Raw genomic sequence first — 20,879 nt, 5'->3', positions numbered from 1 at the left:
AAGAGACTATCAAACCTCATTACCAAAACGAAGTTCACCCAAGAGTAGGCTACTTACAATTTCAACAGCAACAAAGCCAAGTCGGCGTCCGTTTTGCAGTCTTCTTCGAAACTACAATCTGACTTTATTTTCGAGGCATGATTGGATACTTCCACTGAGTCACATCCGGTTTTCTTCGGACCGGGAACAGAAAGTTGCATATTCATTTTTTCCGCAGAGAAGCGATAGGGGGAGACGAAGCACCCACCAAACGACCCAGAAAGTGTTGTAGAACCATCAGAACAACTCTCAACCTGCATAATTAAGGTCATTTTTGCTAAAATTGTTGCATAGTGCTTCTTTAAGGTTAGGGGTGTGAGGATTTACACGCGCAACTAGCATGCTAGCTCAGTTCGCCTCCGTTACACTCACCTCCCTAAATCCTCACTCCCATGATCCGGTTCACGGCACCACTGTAACAAAGGTCATAATTTACCTGTTGCTAAGCCCCGCCCCCCATTGTTGTTAGCGTGTGAAAACTCGGACAAACAAACCAGACTTGATTAGAAATACATTGTGGACAATGGCAGCTGACAGTATATGAAAGCAGGCTTTGAGGACGTTTTGATCGATAAGAGGATTTACTTTCCTCCAGAAGCTATCAAAAGGGACTTAAATATGCTATGGAGGGGTGTATTTAAAACTTTACAATACATACAAGGTGACAAGCAGTTGTGGCGAGTAGCCATGCAAATCACCGTGCAAAAACCACTGACGTTAATGCTAGCTAGCTAGCTAGTGGAAGATTGATACTAAGATATGTTAGGTTACAGTAGAAGGGGTCACTTGCGCTTCAGCCTGGTTGGAGCTCGCGGAACAGGACGTAGAAGTCAAGAAGGGAGATCCAAGGTCTAACAGGAGCCAAGGAGCAGGACCGGAGCACTCAAATATGTTAGGTTACGTTAATATTTGATGTAGTAAGAATACAGTAGTTGGTTAATGAGCATTTTCATCTTGGGATTTAACAGGGAACCTGTGCCCATGTTGTTGGCTTAGTAGCCTACATTACGTCGAGCTGTTGCAAACGCGAGAGACGTCCTGTAGGCTACTGCTGATGAAAATATACCCCGTTTTCTAGCCTCTCGGGGTACCCGCTATCAGAATTACACGTCTCCCATGCAAAACGTTTGACCATGGTTATCCGTCGGGGTTTTTTGAGTTAATAAACTCTATAAATAACCATTAATTTGTCATTTTATGCCTGCTTCCTGTTGTTTCCTATGGAGTTGTCTGAGCTGATGTCCGAGTCCCATTGAGGCTGGACTGTCATTGGCTCATCAGCGTTCTAAGGGTGGCGCTTAGCGACAGGTCAATTCATCCGCTGCTCACAGCCCTCGAACCCGCCACCTCAACACACACCGAACGCTCTAACCACTGAGCTAAAAGCCCAGGCTTCCAACTCAGCGGTTAGAAGCGTTCTTAGGTTAGGGGTGCATGCTAGCTCAGTTCACCTTTGTTACCTTTGTATACAGAGTGATTGCTGGGTCTGCACCCACTTACTTAAGTGCTCTCATAAAGACTTGTGTTACCCCTTGGCCACTGCACTCCTCCAAGGAACCCCCATGGCAATCCAGTCTTTTTTCATCTTTTTCATAATCGGATCATTCCATTGGTGGAATGATCTGCCAACAGGGCATGTTTCTTCATGTGATACTGGAATCTTTCGACAGATTCTAAATGAAATCAGGTCTTACAGCTACCATTGAAGTTCTAGTCAATTCCGGTCTGAGGTTGTCAGACTTAGCAACAGTAACTAAGGGGGGCGGGACGAAGGGTCAATTGCATATCATTGTTTTTATCATGTTTTCCCAAAAGACACCAAGACTTGATTGACTGGGTTGAAAGACGGTAAATCTAAATGAAATCACTAGGCCAAGTCTATACATTCATATCACCCATCTACTTAGCTGCTGAGCCAATCACAATAGTTCAAAACTCTGCGGTGTAGCTGTGGTCTGCTAAATTTCAAGTGCCAGGAGGAAAAGCCTTTCATTTCAAGCTCATCAAAAGCTAGGTTAGAGGCCAGTGCTTACGACGCATAGACTGAATAATATGACTTCAGGGTAGGCTGCTGCACTTAACATCATACGTTGTTAGTCCATGCTTATGTTGACCAACACAGTGTGTTTGAGCCTCCTTCCCAAGTTTTCCCATGATTGTGGTTGTGTTTACTGAACCAGAATTTATTAAAGATTAAAAGATTAAGGGTCCATTCTAAGGGCCCAGCACTGACTTACATGTATACACTAATTATTTTACAATACAAGTGGGATTACATTTATACAGAATGGCCAAATATCTTACTTTACGTTTATTAAGATTCATTAGGGAAAGATTGTGTACATTTTGTTGATCTTGTACTGTGCAAATCATAACTTCATTGTGTTTGACTGTGGTAAAGCTAAGCAGATCTGGACTGATGGGTAACACAGACCTGAATCTGGGCACTGCCATTGCCTGCTTCTTGGCACAAGAGGGGGCTGACATTAATTATGCCAACCACAAGGGCAAGAGTCCATTCGACCTGCTTACCAATTCCACTCTTCAGCAACTCATCAAAAGCTTTTCTGAGAAACACAGGTATGTTTACATGTGTTATGTTGCTTCATAATCAAAGGATTCATGTCTGTCATAGAGTACAAATGCATGAAAATGTGTATGCTTTTCTGCTGGTCGGGTGTGAAAAATGATTGAAAATCATGAAAACAAGAAAAGCATGTGCAGTCAGGCGACTGCAGACCCTCAAACATGTCACAAAAACTACCAAAAGTAAAAACAACCAAAATTAAAACCAAATGTCTGAAGTACATTGACAGGGACACACAGACAGACCCGATTGCAGTATCTTCTGTAATGCCCGATTGAAGGCATTTTTGTCTGTCACAGCCAATCACAATTAGTAGCAAAGCAACAAAACAAGAAGTGAGGTCATATCTCAGAAACACTTAGATAATAAGGGTATGCTTGATGTAGCCGCCTGCAGCTGTCTTAAGCTGACTGCATAACGTAATTATTTCTAAAATTCTGATATGTTTTCAACCCGGAATTGTGCATACGTCATGCAGCTACAGATCGCTGCAGACGGCTACATCAAGTCGAATACCCTTATAGTCAAAACCAAAACGATGACTGGCAGCAATTAAATTAACTTTGTTCCATTTTATTCAATCAACCTCTGATCTCACTTTCTGCCACTCATTTTTAAAATCTTAAAGCGATGGTTCGGAGTAATTTCACCCTAGGGTCCTTTGCACCATGACCCCGAGCCAAACACCCTCCCAGAACCTGTTTTCCCTTGGTCGAACCCTGGTCGAGTAGCGCTGTCAGAAACTAATGACTAATGCCCTGAATGGTATGAAACGTCTACAGTAGTACAACTATGTTCTGTACTCATAAAACGAGGCATTAAAAAGTTTGTAAGTACACCAGGAGTTTATTTAAATAACGCTTGCCTGATGGATTCTACTCTCTGCTGCTATCTACCACTGCGTCGACGTTACTTCCGTGATTTGGGAAAAGCCCGTAAAAGTCCTGGCTATGCTTTTTACAAATATGTTTCTGATGGAAAAGTGGTGTTTAATTAATGCAGAAACAGACCACGAATGTTCGCCTCTGTTCAAGGCAAACTGAAACATGTTTCAAATCGATCACGAACGTTCGCCTATGTTTGCAACTTTAAACCAGAGCTTTGAACGCACCCACTTATTGTCTTTAAGCCTCGGTTGCTAGGTAACCAAACTATATACAAAGCTGGCATATCTTTAGACTGCTGACAAACTGACAAACTGTTTTATGCGTTCACTGAACAAAGATTATGGAAATTAAACACCACTTTTCCATCAGAAACATATTTGTAAAAAGCATAGCTAGTATGATATAGAACATAGGAATATTTTCCATCAACCAATTAGGAACAGTAGTGTAGCTCAACAAGTAGCAATGCACTCTTTGACGCGGGAGACCAGGGTTCGATTCCTGCTCACTGCAACAATTTTGAAGGTGTATTTCTCACAGCTAAACCAAGCTAGATAGAGAGATACAGTATAGAGAGATAGAAGGTTGGGCTTGTGGAACTTTAGGCTACATGGTCCTCGCTTTAGATTGGGGGGCTGCAAAATTTACTACAAATAGGTAAGAAAGGTCTTATAAGCGTATTAGTTATCCACCTCTTTGTCTTATACACCATTAACAAGCATTAACAAGCTGCTTGTTAACACTTACAACTGTTAACAAATATGCTTGTAAGTAACTTAAAAGGCTGCTTATTATCACTTACAAGCTGCATGTTAACAGTTAGTTAATGTTATTAAAGGATAACAACAGTTAACTAACTGTTAGTAATGAATTGTTAACTGCTTATTATGCACTGTTAATACCTAATAAGCACATGTTATTCTAAAGCGTTACCATTACTTTTTGTCTTTTATGTCTTTTAATTATTCTAGTTTATGTATTGTAGTAAACTATTTTTACTATTGTCCTTTTATACCTTTATTTATTATTATTCTTTGCTTTTGTTTATGTAAAGCACATTGAATTACCCGTGTATGAAATGCACATACTGTATTTTCCGGACTATAAGTCGCTCCTGAGTATAAGTCACATCAGTCAAAAAATGCATCATGAACAAGAAAAAAACATATATAAGTCGCACCGGACTATAAGTCGCATTTATTTAGAAATGTATTTAACAAAATCCAAAACCAAAAACAGAGACTATGTAACTAGATTATTGAGGCCAAAAAGATTAATGTTAATGAATACGAAGGAGTGAAGGCAGCCAAGAGGAGGGCAGGAAGGTAATTGCAAAGTAAAAGATTCACTGAAAGAAAATGCCATGTGGTACACCAAAATGTATCTAAAATGTAGAGAATACAATGCAATCAAGCATTTTGGCCAATGTGGAGTCACAAGCTGGCAGCAGATTAAATGCTCACTAGAGAGAAAAAGATGCAGTTTTAGACGTGACTGAAGCAAGCCAGTCAATAGGCCTAAGCCCGACGGTAATTGTAAAGCAATTTACAAAAGATTCACTTAACAAAAATGCTGATATGATGCATGAAAATTTAGCTAAAAATGTGGAGAATGCAATGCAATCAAGCATTTTGGACGATGTGGAGAGACAAGCCGGCAGCAGATTAAATGCTTGAGAGAGAAAAAGATGCGGTTTTAAAAGGACGTGCAGACCGAAGCTGCAGCAAGCAGGTGATATTTAGAAATGTATTTCATAAAATCCAAGACTAAGAACAGACAGACTATGTAACTGGACACATTGAGGCCAAAAATATTGAGAATTCTACAGGGAATGTTGAAGACGAAGAAGTGAATAGTGGCAAGAGGCAAGCCGGAGGCTGCTGACAAGGCCCCGACGCTATTGTAAAGCAATTTACAAAAGATTCACTGAACAAAAATGCTGATGTGGTAAATTAAAATGTAGCTAAGAATTTGGAGAATGCAATGCAATCAAGCATTTTGGACGACATATTGGCACAAACAGGCAGCAGAACATGCTGAGAGAAAAAGAGAGCGAGAGAAAAAAAGATGCGCATTTCCAGGGCCTAAATTTCAGCGCGGGATTGCGGGTATTGCGCATAAATTATTACTAAGTATTGAGCATACTAATAAAAGTCCCGCAACTCTAGCCATCATAATGCGAGAAATTCCCACAGATTTTACAGCGCTGTCTGACATTAATCTAATAATGGAGCGGCCTGAATGCAGGACTATTGACTGGACGGACCAACTCTATTGCGGGACTATTGACTGGACGGACGAACCCCATGCAGAGACACACACGCGCGCGCGCGCAGGACCACTTTGGGGCTGCCTCTCTCTCTCGTTGCTCTCTCTCTCTCTCTCTCTATCAGCAGGATTTGTCACCGCCGAAGTCAAATTATAGGTGCTTTTAGCGATCAGGAACCGTCAGGAATTTTGCAAACACAGAAGCATGACAGCCTAAAACGCGAGAGAACATGGATGTGTTCTCCATTTGAGGAACGTTATAATCAATTGCGGACGTGAACAGACAGCTACAGACACGGAACGCATAGTAGGCCTACTTTCACTTTCTGTGCATATTCATTACGTGAAAGATAATTAGTAGCAAAACAGCGATCAGCTATAGGCCTTTATTTCTTGCGTTTTATTGTGAGACATATGCCTACTTTTCGTTTGGAGCGGCATACCGGTAGGCTATCAAAAGCAGAAGATGTTTGATTTACGTTTGGACTGTTTGATTATATTGCTAAATATCGGGACTGATGACCACTGAAATCTGTGGGGTATTTAATGGTTCACTATTAAGTTTCATGTATGAAAGAGTGTTGGGATTTCCATCCGCTTATTGCGAGATAAGGCATCCGCTTTCATTCATTCATGGAACGTGTGCTGTGCTGCAAGTGAAACCGTATTCCGTATAGCCAAAAAGGTCTAAGATAGCCTAAATTTAGTTATTTGTTAAATTATGCATTCGTAGGCTGATGCCTGGTAGCAACAATTGTGTTTAAATGTAGGTTATTGCTTCAGCCTCTAGCTCAGAAAAGGGCTGGGTGCGTCTGGTAGCTTGAGAGCAACGTGTTGGAGACTCATGGTGTGGGAAGATGACTTTTCATTGGAAACAATATTAAAACAACCAACAATATAAATTATTAAAAAGAGCTCTTTTATGAGTTAAATTGAAACAAAATTATACTGGCTTTTATTTGTCCGAATCTGAGGCCCGGCTATAAATAGAATCCCGGCCATTTGACTTGTGCATTTGAGAGCGCTCTCTCTAGGCTGTAGACAGTAATGTTTCATTTAGGATTCATGTCAGTTAATATAAATAAACATTTAAAAACATGTTCAATTATATAATTTTTTTCATATATAAGTCGCACCTGACTATAAGTCGCAGGACCAGCCAAACTATGAAAAAAAGTGTGACTTATAGTCCGGAAAATACAGTAATTGATTGTCCCCTAATATGAAAATGTAAAAACACAAGCGCATTTCATACACATTTCAATGTGCTTTACACCATCAGAAAGTACCAAACAATATTAAGTAAAAGCATGGTGGATAAATAGAATAAAAACAAAATTAAATAGACAAAAATAAACATTTATAAAACACCATATAAAAGTTGTAAAAGGATTGTTCAAAACCATAAAAACATTTGCAGTTTAACTGCCTGGCTGCCAATAATTAATTGAAACACAATGTCCCTCACCAACTTTTCTGCTAGGTCCCCAATAAGAGATGATCGAAACACAATGATTATCTGCTTAGACCTCTGCTTGGGCCTTTGTCCATTATTGACCGATCACAATCCATTGATCACAGTCCATGTCACAGGATAATTTGTGCACATATCGGGGTCAGAAAGCTTTTCATCCCATTGAATTGTGTGTGCGGATTGACTGAAATGTCTAGGAAACGTCAAGAAAAATGCCTACTTGTACTACTTTTTCGCGTGTATACACACTGGGCTTGTCAACCAGATAGCTGTATATGGCAGCCAATGAATCTCTGCCCACTTGCGAACATTGTCTTCCCATTCTGTTATCAGCTCAGGATCAGGCAATCGCCATTAGCTAAAACGAATTTATTAAGATACGGTTTGTGGTTCTGTGGTGACGGTGACAGTGCATACAGCTCAACATGCCCATGTCTATTATTTGAGCCACATCTCTGAGCTTGTACAACACTAACATTCCTGAAAGCTATGGAGGACCAAAAATGACTGTAGTATAAATAGATAAATGCAAAAATAAATTATGAAATCTATAAATAAACAAATGGATCTATATAGTTTAGTCATGAAAACTTCAGGGCTCCAGACTAACTTTTTGCACCCAAATTTTCAACCACATCGCATTTAACACCGCAGCAGGTCCTTTTTCCTTAATTACTGTCCTATATAGGTTGTCCTATGACTTATGATTTACAATTCTACAAGAAAAGTAACTTAATGAAGTGTTGGTGCTTTAAGTGCTTCACTGAGCTGAAATTTAAACTTAAAACATCTCAAGATGAATTCAATAAAAATAACAGTGAGTAAATTAACAGTGCACGTCTTTTGAGGGCTTCAAACTGCACATCTCATGGCTCAATGTCTTACATACTATCCTTCATGATCTTTAGGCCTTAGCTAAATCAGCTCGCCATGCTAGCATCTTCCATAGAAATGTATTTGAGTACAATTTAAAGAGATGTTCCAAGTAGCCTGGGGGATTTTTATGTGATTTTGCAATGATGATTGCAATAATCATTTGACAGCCCCACAATGCAATTTACTTTTTAATTTTAGTATTTTAACATTTTCAATAAGAACATCACTATGGTTAATGCAGTAACGAAATGGTAGGCCTATTATTATAGGCTATTGCAATGACTTGCCATGCTCGATCTAAATGTGTCCATTCAATTCACCGTACACAATGACCACAGTTATACATGCAGGGAATATTCAGGCTTTAAATGTAGCAGCGATGTTCGGTTTGCGCTAAATACCGGATTAAATTGATTGATGCCATCAGAATGAGTTTACACAACTCGCACGCAAAACGAATATTGCTGTTGAAAACCGGGTTACTCCCTGCATGTAGGCTAACTGCGGTCAATGACGCACTCCTTTTCGGCGATATCTGTATCTCTGTCGTTCGGGAAGGCCTTGTATGCATTGTTCGCAATTTTAAGACGTCTTTTCATCTGCAATGACTCCTATAAATTTGGCGCAAGTGGCATTCCTGTACGTCGGGTTTATGTTCAAACTATTTTTCTGGTGAATAATTATTTCGGACTGAACTTGGTGAAGGGAAGTTTCACTAGGCCTATCATAGGCAACAATAAACTTGATCATCATCTCGGGCTCGTCTGATCGGTTTGCTGCTGCCAGCCGCCGAAAGGCAGTGGGGAGAGGGGACATTTATCTCGGCCTATGTGACCACACTGTAATGCAACTACATCCACTGTTTATCCGACGGGTCTCTGACCCCTCTCTCTCTCTCTCTCTCTCTACAACACACGCATTTTCAAATGTACACACAGGCACTGGGCCACGGCCAATCAGAGGGGAGGTCCCTTCACTATCTGTGAAATTGGTCGCACTCTGGAGCCCTGAACTTGTAATTCATTTCTGCATTTACCTTATAAATACTACCTAATTTATCACAGAAATACAGAAATAGATAGATGAAGCATTGTGGAAATACATAAATGAAGAAATGTACAAATGAAGAAATACAGAAATAAACTAGATGTACCGCATAGCGGTATAACATATGACAGCCGCTCAGTCCTGTACACCCGTTCCGTGAAAATAAATTACACTTGTCAATTTGTCTCCATCTCCTACTTCATCCCCAACTCTTGAAACTTACTTGTATGTGCATGCCTGTGTGTGTGTGCGCGCTTGTATGCCTGTGTACTTGCGTGCGTGTGTGTGCGTGCCTGTGTGCATGTTTGTGTGTACGTGTGTGTGTGTGTGTGTGTGTGCATATGTGTGTGTGTGTGTGTGTGTATGTCAATTTGTCTCCATCTCCTTATAGAGCCTGACTGATATGGGATTTTGAGGGCCGATACCGATTTCGTTTTTTCAAAAACTGCTAACCGATATATCGGCCGATAGTCATTTTTAACAAAAATAAGGTAGAACAATTTTCAAAGCAGATTCAGAATTTGTAACTCAGTGCAGTTAGCAGAAAGCATCTGAGAGCAGTTTGGTCTTAAATCTAGATTTAAAACTGGGCCTTTTTGATGTCATCCGAAAGTAGGTTCCAGAACTGAGCCGCATTGCAGCTAAAAGCTGCTTCACCATGTTTAGTTCTAACAGCAGGTTTTACTAAGAGGTTTTTCTCCTGAGACCTGAGAGGACGAGAAGGTGTGTACTGCTAAAACATGTCTAAAAGGTATTTAGGTCCTGCTCCATTTACTGATTTATAAACAAGAATAGTTCTTTAAAGTCAGTGCAGGGACTTAAGAATTGGAGTTATGTGGTCAGTTCTTTTTGTTTTTGTGAGAACCCCAAATCACCTGAAGCTGTTTGATAGTCTTTTAGGAAGGCCTGTGAAAAGTCCATTGCAGTAGTCAACTCTGCTGTTTTTCTAAATCATGTTTAGACATCATCCCTCTAAGTTTGGCAATTTTTTTGAGGTTGTAAAAAGCTTTAGTTTAGTTTAATAACTAATTTAGTTATCGCTTTCATGTGGCTGTTGAAATTTAGATCACTGTCAATTAATACACCAAGATTTGTATCCTTTGCTTTCAACCCTTTTGTGTCAAGGAGAGTGCCAACTCTAAGTCTTTCCTCCTTTTTACCAGATATAATTACTTCAGTTTTTTCTTTGTTCAGCTGAAGAAAAGTTTGAGACATACAGTACAGGTGTTGATTTGTTCCAAACACTGACAAAGAGATTAAAGGGGGCCATAGTCATTTGACAACAGAGCTAAGTAAATTTGTGTGTCATCATTCTGCATAGCTATGATATGAATTATTTTGGATGATTTGTCCAAATGGGAGCATTTAGAGGTTGAATAATAGTGGCCCCAAGATCGACTACGGGTCAAGGATGGTGTTGAGGTACTTTGCCGATGGCAACAAAGAAGCTCCTTTCTTGTAGATATGATTTGAGCCAGTTGATAACTATGCCTGTAAATCCAACCCAGTCTTCTAGTCTGTGTAGTAAAATATTGTGATCAACAGTGTCAAATGCTGCACAAAGCTCCAGTAGCACTAGGACTGATGTTTTACCTGAATCTGTGTTGAGGCGTATGTCATTGGAAACTTTAATGAGAGCTGTTTCAGTGCTGTGATTTTCCCGAAAACCAGACTGAAAGTAATCAAAATACCCATTTGATGTTAGGAAGGTGGTTAGTTGATTAAAGACTACTTTTTCCAATAATTTTGCCAATAAAAGGTAGATTGGATATGGGCCTGTAATTGTTTAGCGTGGAGGCATCCCGGTTATTCTTCTAGAGAAGTGGCTTTACAACAGCTGTTTTCAATGACTTAGGAAAAGTGCCAGACAGCAGTGATACATTCACAATGTGAAGGACATCTGCCGCTATAAGGTGAAAAACAGTTTTGAAGAAATTGGTAGTCAGAGTGTCTAAGCCACATGTGGAAGAGCTGAGATTCTGTACCGTTTTTTCAAATGTTTCGTAGTCAATCAAGCTGAACTCTGACATCAAGCTAAGTTTCCTTCTATTTGTAAGTTCCGGATGTTGAATTAGTAATTGAGCAGATATGTTGAGTCTGATTTTGTCAATTTTACCTTTGAAAAAAGATGAAAACAGCTGAGAGAAGTTCCTGCGCTAATTGTGAAGGGGGATTTGTTAACTTCTCAACAGTTGAAAATAGAACACGAGTGTTATTTGAACTTCTACTGATGATGTTAGAAAAGAAAGACTGTCTATATCTATATATGTGCGGGGCATATCTTTATGGATTTTATAGTGTATCTGGAGTTTGTATTTACGCCATTTTCTTTCGGTCTTCCTACACTCTCTTTTTAGGAGTTTAAACACTGGATTTTGCTTCCATAGTGCTTTCTGTTTGTCCTTAATTTTCTTGAATTGTAATGGAGCAATGCCATCCATAATGTTTGCCATTTTTGCATAAAAGTGATCCAATAAGTCTTCTACCGAGTCTGACAGTTGTTCGCTATTTTTTTCCTGCGATAGACGACGTTGGTTAGCTTTACTGCAAACTGCTTTTCACACTCCTTACAGAACGTTTACAATGTCAATGTCAAAACATCATGTTAAATAGAGATGATAGGCCTACTCTTAGTTATCTCCTTTGCAGCAGATCTAACTTAAACGTTATGCTACTCCATTTAATTGGGAACGTGTCTGCGCTCACAAGAGGGAGAGAGAGCGGCAGGTTCCAGCTGGCTAATTGTTACAGTGCATGAAAATGCACTGTACTGTTCTTCCTAGGCTTTTTCTTCTTCTTCTTCTAACGCAGTTAATGCAGCTTCAACCGTTTAACGTAGAAACTTCATTCAAACTAATTGCGTAGGTCTTACTTAGGACATGTGGGCTTTGTATTTTTCATCTTTGTAACTTGCCTAGCCTTTCTGCCCCCCCACCCCCACCCCCATCCCCAACACACACAAAAAACACACACACTTACATCATCACTGTCATCACCTCACATACATACAGCACAGTGCTTGCTACAGTAAGCCTCCTCTACATACACAGCACATTGTGTACTTGCTGCACACTGCCCCCCCCCCCTCCATCCCTACATACACAGCACATTGTCTTCAGGATCTTCTCCAACACACATCCTCTACATACTACATACTTACAGCACACTGCCCCCACCTACCCACACACACACTACACACACACACAATCACTGCTCCACTCCCCTCCCGCCCACACACACATCTTCACTGTCATCACTCACATACATTATACATACAGTACTCTGCTTGCAATAGTAAGTCCCTTCACCATACTTGCAGTACACTGCCCCCCCCCCCCCTCCCCTACATACACAGCACATTATTTCATCAGGAAGCTTCTCCAACACACATCCCCAACATACTTACAGCACACTGCCCCCCCCCCCCCCCCCAATACACAGCACATTGTCTCATGAGGAAGCTTCTCCAACACACATATTGCACACTGCCCTCTCCCCACATACACAGCACACTATCCCATCTCCCTTGTCATCCCCCCAACACACACACCAAGACCCCTGGCAGTTGGGTTAGCCCCTTGAGCCGTGGATCTGCCCAAGGTTTCTTCCTTAGTAAGGGAGTTTTTCCTTGCCCCTGTTACTCTTGGGTGCTCCTTGTTGGTAAACCCCCCCCCCCAATCCCAATCCTCCCCCACCTTTCTTATGCCCTTGCCACTTAATCTGCTAAACCCCTCTTCTACTGCACTTTTTATCCCCCCCACCATAAATGCACAAATAGGCTGACACCAGACATAATTTCACTGCATTTCTTACATCCAGTAACTATATGCATGTGACAATAAACTTCCTTGTATCCTTGTATCCTTGTAACTTTTATACTTTTTAAACTATTAATTAAAAACTATTCAAAATGTTAACCTTGCAACCACCACAACTAACCTAGCAACAGCCTAGCAACCATGTCAAATACCCTAGCAACAGCCTAGCAACAGCCTAGCAACCATGTAAAATACCCTAGAAACAGCCTAGCACTTCCACAGTTACAACCTAGCAACCAATATAGCAACCAATGCGTTTAACCTAGCAACCAGCATAGCAACCACCACAACTAACCTAGCAACAGCCTAGCAACCACCTCAAGTACCCTAGCAACAGCATAGTAACCAACATAACTACCCTAGCAACAGCCTAGCAACCATGTCAAATACCCTAGCAACAGCCTAGCAACCACTTCCACAGTTACAACATAGCAACCAATATAGCAACCAATGCGTTTAACCTAGCAACCAGCATAGCAACCACTACAACTAACCTAGCAACAGCCTAGCAACCACCTCAAGTACCCTAGCAACAGCATAGTAACCAACATAACTACCCTAGCAACAGCCTAGCAACCATGTCAAATACCCTAGCAACAGCCTAGCAACCACTTCCACTGTTACAACCTACCAACCAACATAGCAACCAATGAGTTTAACCTAGCATTCAGCATAGCAACCACCACAACTAATCTAGCAACAGCCTAGCAACCACTTCAAGTACCCTAGCAACAGCCTAGCAACCACTTCCACAGTTACAACCTAGCAACCAACATAGCAACCAATGAGTTTCACCTAGCATTCAGCATAGCAACCACCACAACTAATCTAGCAACAGCCTAGCAACCACCTCAAGTACCCTAGCAACAGCCTAGCAACCATGTAAAATACCCTAGCAACAGCATAGCAACCACCACAATGTCAACCAAGCAACCAGCATAGCAACCATTTAATTTGGCATAACAACCAACATATGTACCCTAGCAACACTATTGCATCTATATCTGCATTATTTGTTTTTACTCTGTATGATATTTTACATAATATTTTTTGCATTTTCATGCACTGTATGCTTCATGCATGCATCCAATTTTGAAAACCCAATGTGGCTCTTGAGCCAAAAAGTTTGCCCACCTCTGTTAATGTCATCAGAGGCTCGGCTCAAGGTTGGCAGAAAAAATGTGCAGGAAGGTGAGGTGATAGTTTTCGGTTAAGATCTCTGCCCCAGTCCAACTCAGCTCTGTGCTATTTGGTCTGAAATATTCCCTGTGATTTCAGAAAAGGTTAAAATTGTCAATAAAATTCATCCTAACTGAAAAGCATGTTATTGCGAGCCAGTGTTTAAACTGAATACATTACATTACATTACATTTGGCTGACGCATTTTTAGCCAAAGCGACTAACAACATGGTAAACAGTTTAAGTTTTAGAGCAATTCTCAACAATTTTAGGACAATTTAAAAAACATTAGAGTACAGTAAGAATAAGTGCATCAGTGAGTGCGAAACATGAAATGAATAGTCTGGTAAATACAAAGCTTCCCTCTGCTGGGAGTGGGCCACTGATGAAAATTTGTATTCCAAGCTGATATAGGGCCTAGAAATATTCCTTGAAATCTTCTTGGACATCCAGCTGTTCTTTGTAAATGTCATTTGCTCCAACATGCACAACGATGCATTTGATAATTGCATATTTTGACAACAGTTCTGCAAGTTTGATTTTTTGTTAATTTGGGAAACAACATACAATCATCCTTTCCCCATTTAAAAGTCTCACAGCAGAGTCGCCTACAACGAGGGTTGTGGGATGAACAGGTGCCAAGTGCTGCTTCTTGTCTGTGCCCATCTTTCTATTGTTGTGGTTTGATCGCTGCCTGCTTTTGGTCTGTTCCCTGGAAAATTCCTCTCTTACTTCCCGGAGGCATTCAAATCTGTTCCATAGTTTTAGGGGCTGTGGGTTTCCCTTAGGACCACAAGCCCTGTAGTTTGTTGATCTGTCTGTATTTCTGATACGAGGCCTGGAGTTAACATCTGAGTTTACTGGTGTTGAGGTAATTGCAGTTCTTGTATTACATGTTTTGTTTTTTGATCTGGCACCTTGACTGTGCCAAGGCTCTGTACTCATATTTCCCTTTGTGAGGTCAATGCATTCATCTGCTCTGTTAGCAGTGATATTCGACTGCTGGGTTACATTCTCTGCATTTCCAGTTGTTGCTGTACTCACTTCATGAGATGTCTCTGTTAGTTCAACTGTCTTTGATGGAAGGGCATCAATCTTTGACTCCAAAGTAGAAATCTTCTGTTCTTTCTAGCTCAGTACATTTTCCGCATGATCTACTGGGTCTCGGGCCGGAGGAGGAGCGCATTTTATTTTAATATAACTTCAAGGTGATTTGCCATTCAGTTTTTGCCCACTGGCTTGGCTGGCTCATGTAATGTAAAAACTATCCACTAAAGTTCTCTGTCTTTGCTAATCTAGCTTGTAAATGAAATAAAAGAATGAAAAAGGATGGAAATTGCTAGAAAGGATAGGTCATGCATGAGCAGTGTGAAATGCATCCTACTCGCTTAGTAGGAGTAGGAAGAGGAAGCAGTGTTTGCTTAGCCTACTCAGTAATAATAGGCTAGTAGTGTAAGGGATTACAATTTCCAAAACTATAAAAATATTATCGTATCACCACTTTTGTTCAGAAATTCTAAAACAACAATGTTTTCTAACACTTCAAAATAACATTTGCTAAATGAACCTTACATTTTTTAGTAGCCATAGGTGTGTAGATTTGAACAGAATCTGGTTTGGTTCTTAACGGGATCATTTACCACCTGAAATATCCGATTTTGTTTACCACGCTCAGAGTTATAGTGCTGGCCTGATGGGTCGCCTATTTACGCCATTTCAAAGGCACATGAACGGTTAGACCGAGAATTCTCGTCATGAAATTAAAATTCCACTGGAGCTCCAAGCGTTGTGTACATGCAGATTACAACACTGTTTACAGCTCTTCGAGTCACGGTAAAATGTAATTTTTAGTACATAGCTAATTTAGATACACCTATGTTGTGGGTGGTTGCATTTCTTTAGGAGTTCACCGTCTTGGTTTGTATAGAAATGGACATTAAGTGACATATACACTCAAGACGGCGGAAATACGGGACCGACGGTAATAGGTTGAGTTCCTATATAGGCTAGTTAAGGTAACACACCAGCATGGTGCTCTTGAACAGTCCAAACAGGCAAGCTTATTTTACAGCCTATTTTAGTTTATAGAACATATCATAATTGATTGAGCATTGATAAATATTTCACTGGGTGATATTGCCATGGATTTATGATTGTTCTTCTGTTAGAAACTCTAGAACTTCGGATGAGAGCATGAAGGATCACGGAGCATGAATTCATTTGTGTATGAATAAATAAACTTTTTTCAAAGTGGTGAAATCACAATAGTGGTCTTGACAGTGTTTGCATCAACGAACCTTTGACCAATGAGAAGGTATGGAGGAGCTAGGTTTTGGAGAGGAGAGAAATAATTTAAAGTTGATCCTATGTTTGACCATGAACCAGTGGATGTTGTGGAGGACAGGGGTGATGTGGTTGTGATGGCGGGTGCAGGTGAGAAGGCGCCAGTGGGCAGCTGACTTCTGGATGTATTGAAGCTTTGATTGGTAGTTTTGTTTAATACTCCATAGAGAATGCAGAACAAACAAATTAACAAATAATAAAAAAGTCTGTGTGAAACAGTGCACCACATGATGTTTTTATACTGACCAACCCGGTGGATTTGCTGGCAGTCTGAAGAGCACTGGAAGCACAGATCTGAAGTCAGAGCCATCTTTCTGAGCAGGTGCTCTCAGCTCAGCAGCAGTGCAGTGGTCATGGCCGCGTCAGATCTCTCACTCACAGAGTAGGCTCACAGTAACCCTGAGCGATCTCTCCAACCAGACATTGGAAGTGCAGCTTACACATTATTCATGGATCGATGGAAGATGAATCTCAATAGAGCTAGCAAATATGGCTCTAGCCAATCTCTTCAGTCCAATGGAGTAATGTACAGGTACATTTTCTGAGCTTGTTCTCAGCCAACCAATAGGCAGATTGAACAATCAAATATAATGTTTATACACTATGAATAAGTCAATGAACAAGTATAAGCATAAACAAAACATTACATAAAATAACTAAAATTACAACAAATCAAACAAAAACATGAAGCTGAACAGAGCGGAGTGATTCGCCTGTGTACTGTTGTATAAAATTATCCTATGGGTTGTAGACATCATTGAGAGAGAGAGTTTGAAACTGTAAAGCATGTATTCATATAACCTTAATCATAATCAAGTAATACACTGAAGTTATTCCTAACCATAATACTCTTATAACATTTTAAATAACAAATTTAACTAATACTATTAACATACTGAAGCTATTCTACCAGAATTCCCCCTACGTGCGCTCTGTATCCCTATGTCTCTGTTTGCTGCCCTGTGTCTCATTTTGTTGCACTGTGTCTCATGCTGCCTTAGCCTAGGCCTTTTGAAGAAACCAAAGTCGGCCTTGAAGCTGCAAGATAACGCATACACAGGGTGAGCTCTACTCATAACAACCAGTAGGAGAGTGCAGGGGGGCGAACGATATTTAACCCATGCACAATGTATGACCTGTGATCACTCTATACTGTACACCCCTGAACTTTCCATAAACTTAAGGTGAAAAGTGTAGTGTTGTGTCAGCATTTTGGAGGGGTATAAGTAAGAGAGTTCTACCTTTGTTCGGGAGTGCGATCGTGCGATCCACTCAGGCTTTGCGCTATGTAGTCATTAAAGGAATTTTTGCACGGAACTCTGCCGGACTTTTGCGCCTTCTTTTTGGGACAAGTTTTTGACTTCAGCACTTATAATGGTGTATTTTTGTTACGTTGTGGGCAAGATGTTTGGACTTAATTTCTGGCCCGAGTCTAAATATCTGCCACGACAGTACCCGTAACCTAGCCTAACATAACATTTGTCTGAATTTCTGCATACCGTAAAATGTCAAATAATATCCGAGTCCCAAATAGATTAGATTAGATTAGATTCAACTTTATTGTCATTGTGCAGAGTACAAGTGCAGAGACAACGAAATGCAGTTTGTTTCTAACCAGAAGTGCAAAAAAGCAGGAAAAAGTGCAATGTGATATACAAAGTAGGTGGTGCATAGACAGGACAAAAGATATAGTGCAGTGTAGACAGTAGTATACTGTTGTTTTCAGAAGGTGGTATAGAGTCATATAAATTAAGTATAAGTATGTGCAGTGTATAGCAGTAACCTTATAAGAGCAGAATAAATATGGCTATGTAATATTGAGCAATGCATGAACAACATGTACAGATATGTGCAATGTAGTAGCAGTACCATTATAGTAGTAGTAAGGACAATATAGATGTGGTACCTGACATGCAGAATACCTACTCTGACTACGCCACCCCCTAAACCCAGGCGGGAGAAACCTATAAGCTCTCTAACGTGGCTGGTTCTCGGCCTTCCCCACAAAGGAACAGTTAACAAAAAGGCATATGCGAAATACTCAAATTTATTACAAATAGTATAAATACAATCCAGAATGTAAGTAAGAAAGACTGCATGGGATAACTGGCTGAGACTCCTCAGGCTAATAAGGTCGGGTCAGCACACACAGCTCCCGTCTTCGAGAGGGGCCCTGGTGAGAGAGGGAGAGAGAGAGACAGCAAACCCAGCACCACAAAAGAATGCAACATGGCAAGCACTGCAAACACAAGAAGTAAATACCACTACAGGATACCACTACAAAATACCACACTGTGTTGTTTACCAGTACACACCAAGAAAATATCTCCCTCCATGTGGCACCCAACCCGAAAGGAGCAGTACTGAGTTGCGGATCCGGCCTTGTACAAAGACAGCCTATATGATGGGACAAAAGAGGAACAGCCAGCTCCCAGCACAAGCAGTTATAGAGAGACAATGCAAACAAACAAAAATACAAACAAAATGAAAACAAACAAACAAACCCAAAAACTAACAGTAAAACAGTGGCTGGCCTGGTCCCTTTTAAAAGAAATGGTACATATTAGTTACCATGTACATTCCACAGCACAATTACACAATGGACATATGTAGTAAATATAAGCCTACTTTGCAAGAGCGTTCACTACTCCCCACAGCACAGTGACACAGGAAGAAAGGAACATTCCAGTGCTACAGATTTAAAGAAACATACTTAATTGATTTATAACTACCAATGTAAACAAACAACTAAGATCATAAATATAAAACAAATTACCAGAGCATCAGTGTCTGTAGCCCAGCACTCATAAATCTTAAAATCAGGCAGTCACCTCAGTGTCCTCCATGAAGAGTGAAACACATGGTTCTAGCATTCACCCTGATAAGTTAAAACAAGTCATGAGAAGTGAGTTCTACAAACGCACACACACACACACACTGCATGGAACATCATATTCATTACCTGCATGACAGGGGACCTTAACAGTCACAAAGAGCAAGTTGTGGAAGCAGCAAGAGAATGTGAGCTCTCAACAAACCAAACTTTATAACTTCCTAGTTAGTCATGTGACCTGCCCCATGTGACCACGCTTGCAGTCACACAAGCCACACTGGTTGCCAGTGCAGGTGGGCACATAAACCAGAAATCCCCACATCCCCACATAGATATATGCAGTGTATTAACAAAATATATTACAGTACCATTGTAGTGCAGAGACAGTAACATTATAATAGTATTAAGAATAAGTGTATGTGCAGGATGAAGAGCAGTAGAATATGGCTATATATAAGTGTATAGACATTATGGATGGGATAGGGTAGTGCAGTTGTTGGGGGGTGGGGGGGGGGCTGGGGGATGTCCGCCTCTTTGTTGTCCCTGTCAAGGCTGTCATAGTCGTGGACACCTCACCAGGCACAGGCAAGGAGGCATCAGGCGGAGGCGGGCGGATGGTGATGTGGGCTTAGTTCGTTGGATGTCACCGGGATGCAGAGCTAGAGTTTAGTAGGGTGCAGTGTTGAGCGGTCTGCCTGAAATTAAGCGGTCACCCGCGGATGACCGCGGTCACCTGCGGTTATGAGTCATAAACAAAATATTTTAATGATATTCGGGTCATTTGCGGGTGGGTCTGTTAAAATTAATTAAATATATATTTTCTACAAATAGGCCTAATTAAAATATCACGAGAACTGGCTAGCATCAATACAGTAAAGCATCAATACAGTAAAGTCAACAGTAAAGAAGCTGAAGACGCGAGTTAAAATAATAAAGACACCCCTTCAGGAAAAGCGATATAGGCTATGGGAAATATTGGGAAAAGTTCTTAAAGAAGATGACAGTAGTACAAGTAATGGTCTATGTAGGCCTACTTCTTGCGAAGCCATTTAAAAGTATGACAGCCAAAACGGGCAGCCTGCAGGAATAAATGTTATGGCAAAGACTACACAGCCATATCTACCGGTATGTATAGGTTCGCGCATGCGTAAAAGTTACCTTAGTTCGCTGTGTTTGTGACTTTAAACAGTGGATGTGCTTTAGTAAATGTGCTTTGTGCTTCATTCAGCATTATAAACCAGTTCTTACGCTAACGTTTTGACCAGCAATGTATCTCTCTTGCCTATACCTTGCCTCACCATTTCTGTTTTCGAAAGAAAGATGTATGTCCATGGCCTTCAAATCTTATCCTAGTGTTCTAATCCTTGGTGGTTGTGTGCGTGCTTGCGCTCTTATTCTCATTCTCTCTCCTGCGCAAACTTTATGTCCTGCATGCCTACTGCGTGTAGTTCTACTCCATAAAGTTTCGCAAATAAATTAGTTTGTTTTACAGAAATGGCCTACTGTCACACTGCATGCAGGCTATAAC

General features: G+C 40.6%; 1 protein-coding gene and 1 long non-coding RNA gene across 6 annotated transcripts in view; one reads left to right on the top strand and one right to left on the bottom strand.

Moving 5' to 3' along the window:
* Positions 1-20,879, top strand: part of mib2 (MIB E3 ubiquitin protein ligase 2) — a 266,147-nt gene that overhangs the window by 203,946 nt on the left and 41,322 nt on the right. For all 5 annotated transcript variants that reach the window (XM_076276716.1, XM_076276717.1, XM_076276715.1 and 2 more), the window contains one exon: positions 2,441-2,619. In XM_076276716.1, coding sequence (XP_076132831.1) covers positions 2,441-2,619 — 179 coding nt within the window. The remainder of the gene's footprint in view (positions 1-2,440; positions 2,620-20,879) is intronic.
* On the bottom strand, positions 18,653-19,538 carry LOC143114885 (uncharacterized). Its single transcript, XR_012985014.1, has 3 exons — positions 19,481-19,538; positions 19,295-19,396; positions 18,653-19,209 (listed from the first exon to the last, which is right to left on the bottom strand). It is a non-coding gene; the product is annotated as an uncharacterized LOC143114885 (long non-coding RNA).

This window comes from Alosa pseudoharengus, unplaced genomic scaffold (genome assembly GCF_046254945.1).
Source record: "Alosa pseudoharengus isolate Yale_2024_CS ecotype anadromous, Long Island Sound unplaced genomic scaffold, YU_APseudo_1.1 YU_APseudo_1.1_scf_9, whole genome shotgun sequence".
Taxonomy (NCBI): Eukaryota; Metazoa; Chordata; class Actinopteri; order Clupeiformes; family Clupeidae; genus Alosa; species Alosa pseudoharengus.
Note: the sequence above shows the minus strand (reverse complement) of the source record. Positions and strands in the feature narration are given on the sequence as shown.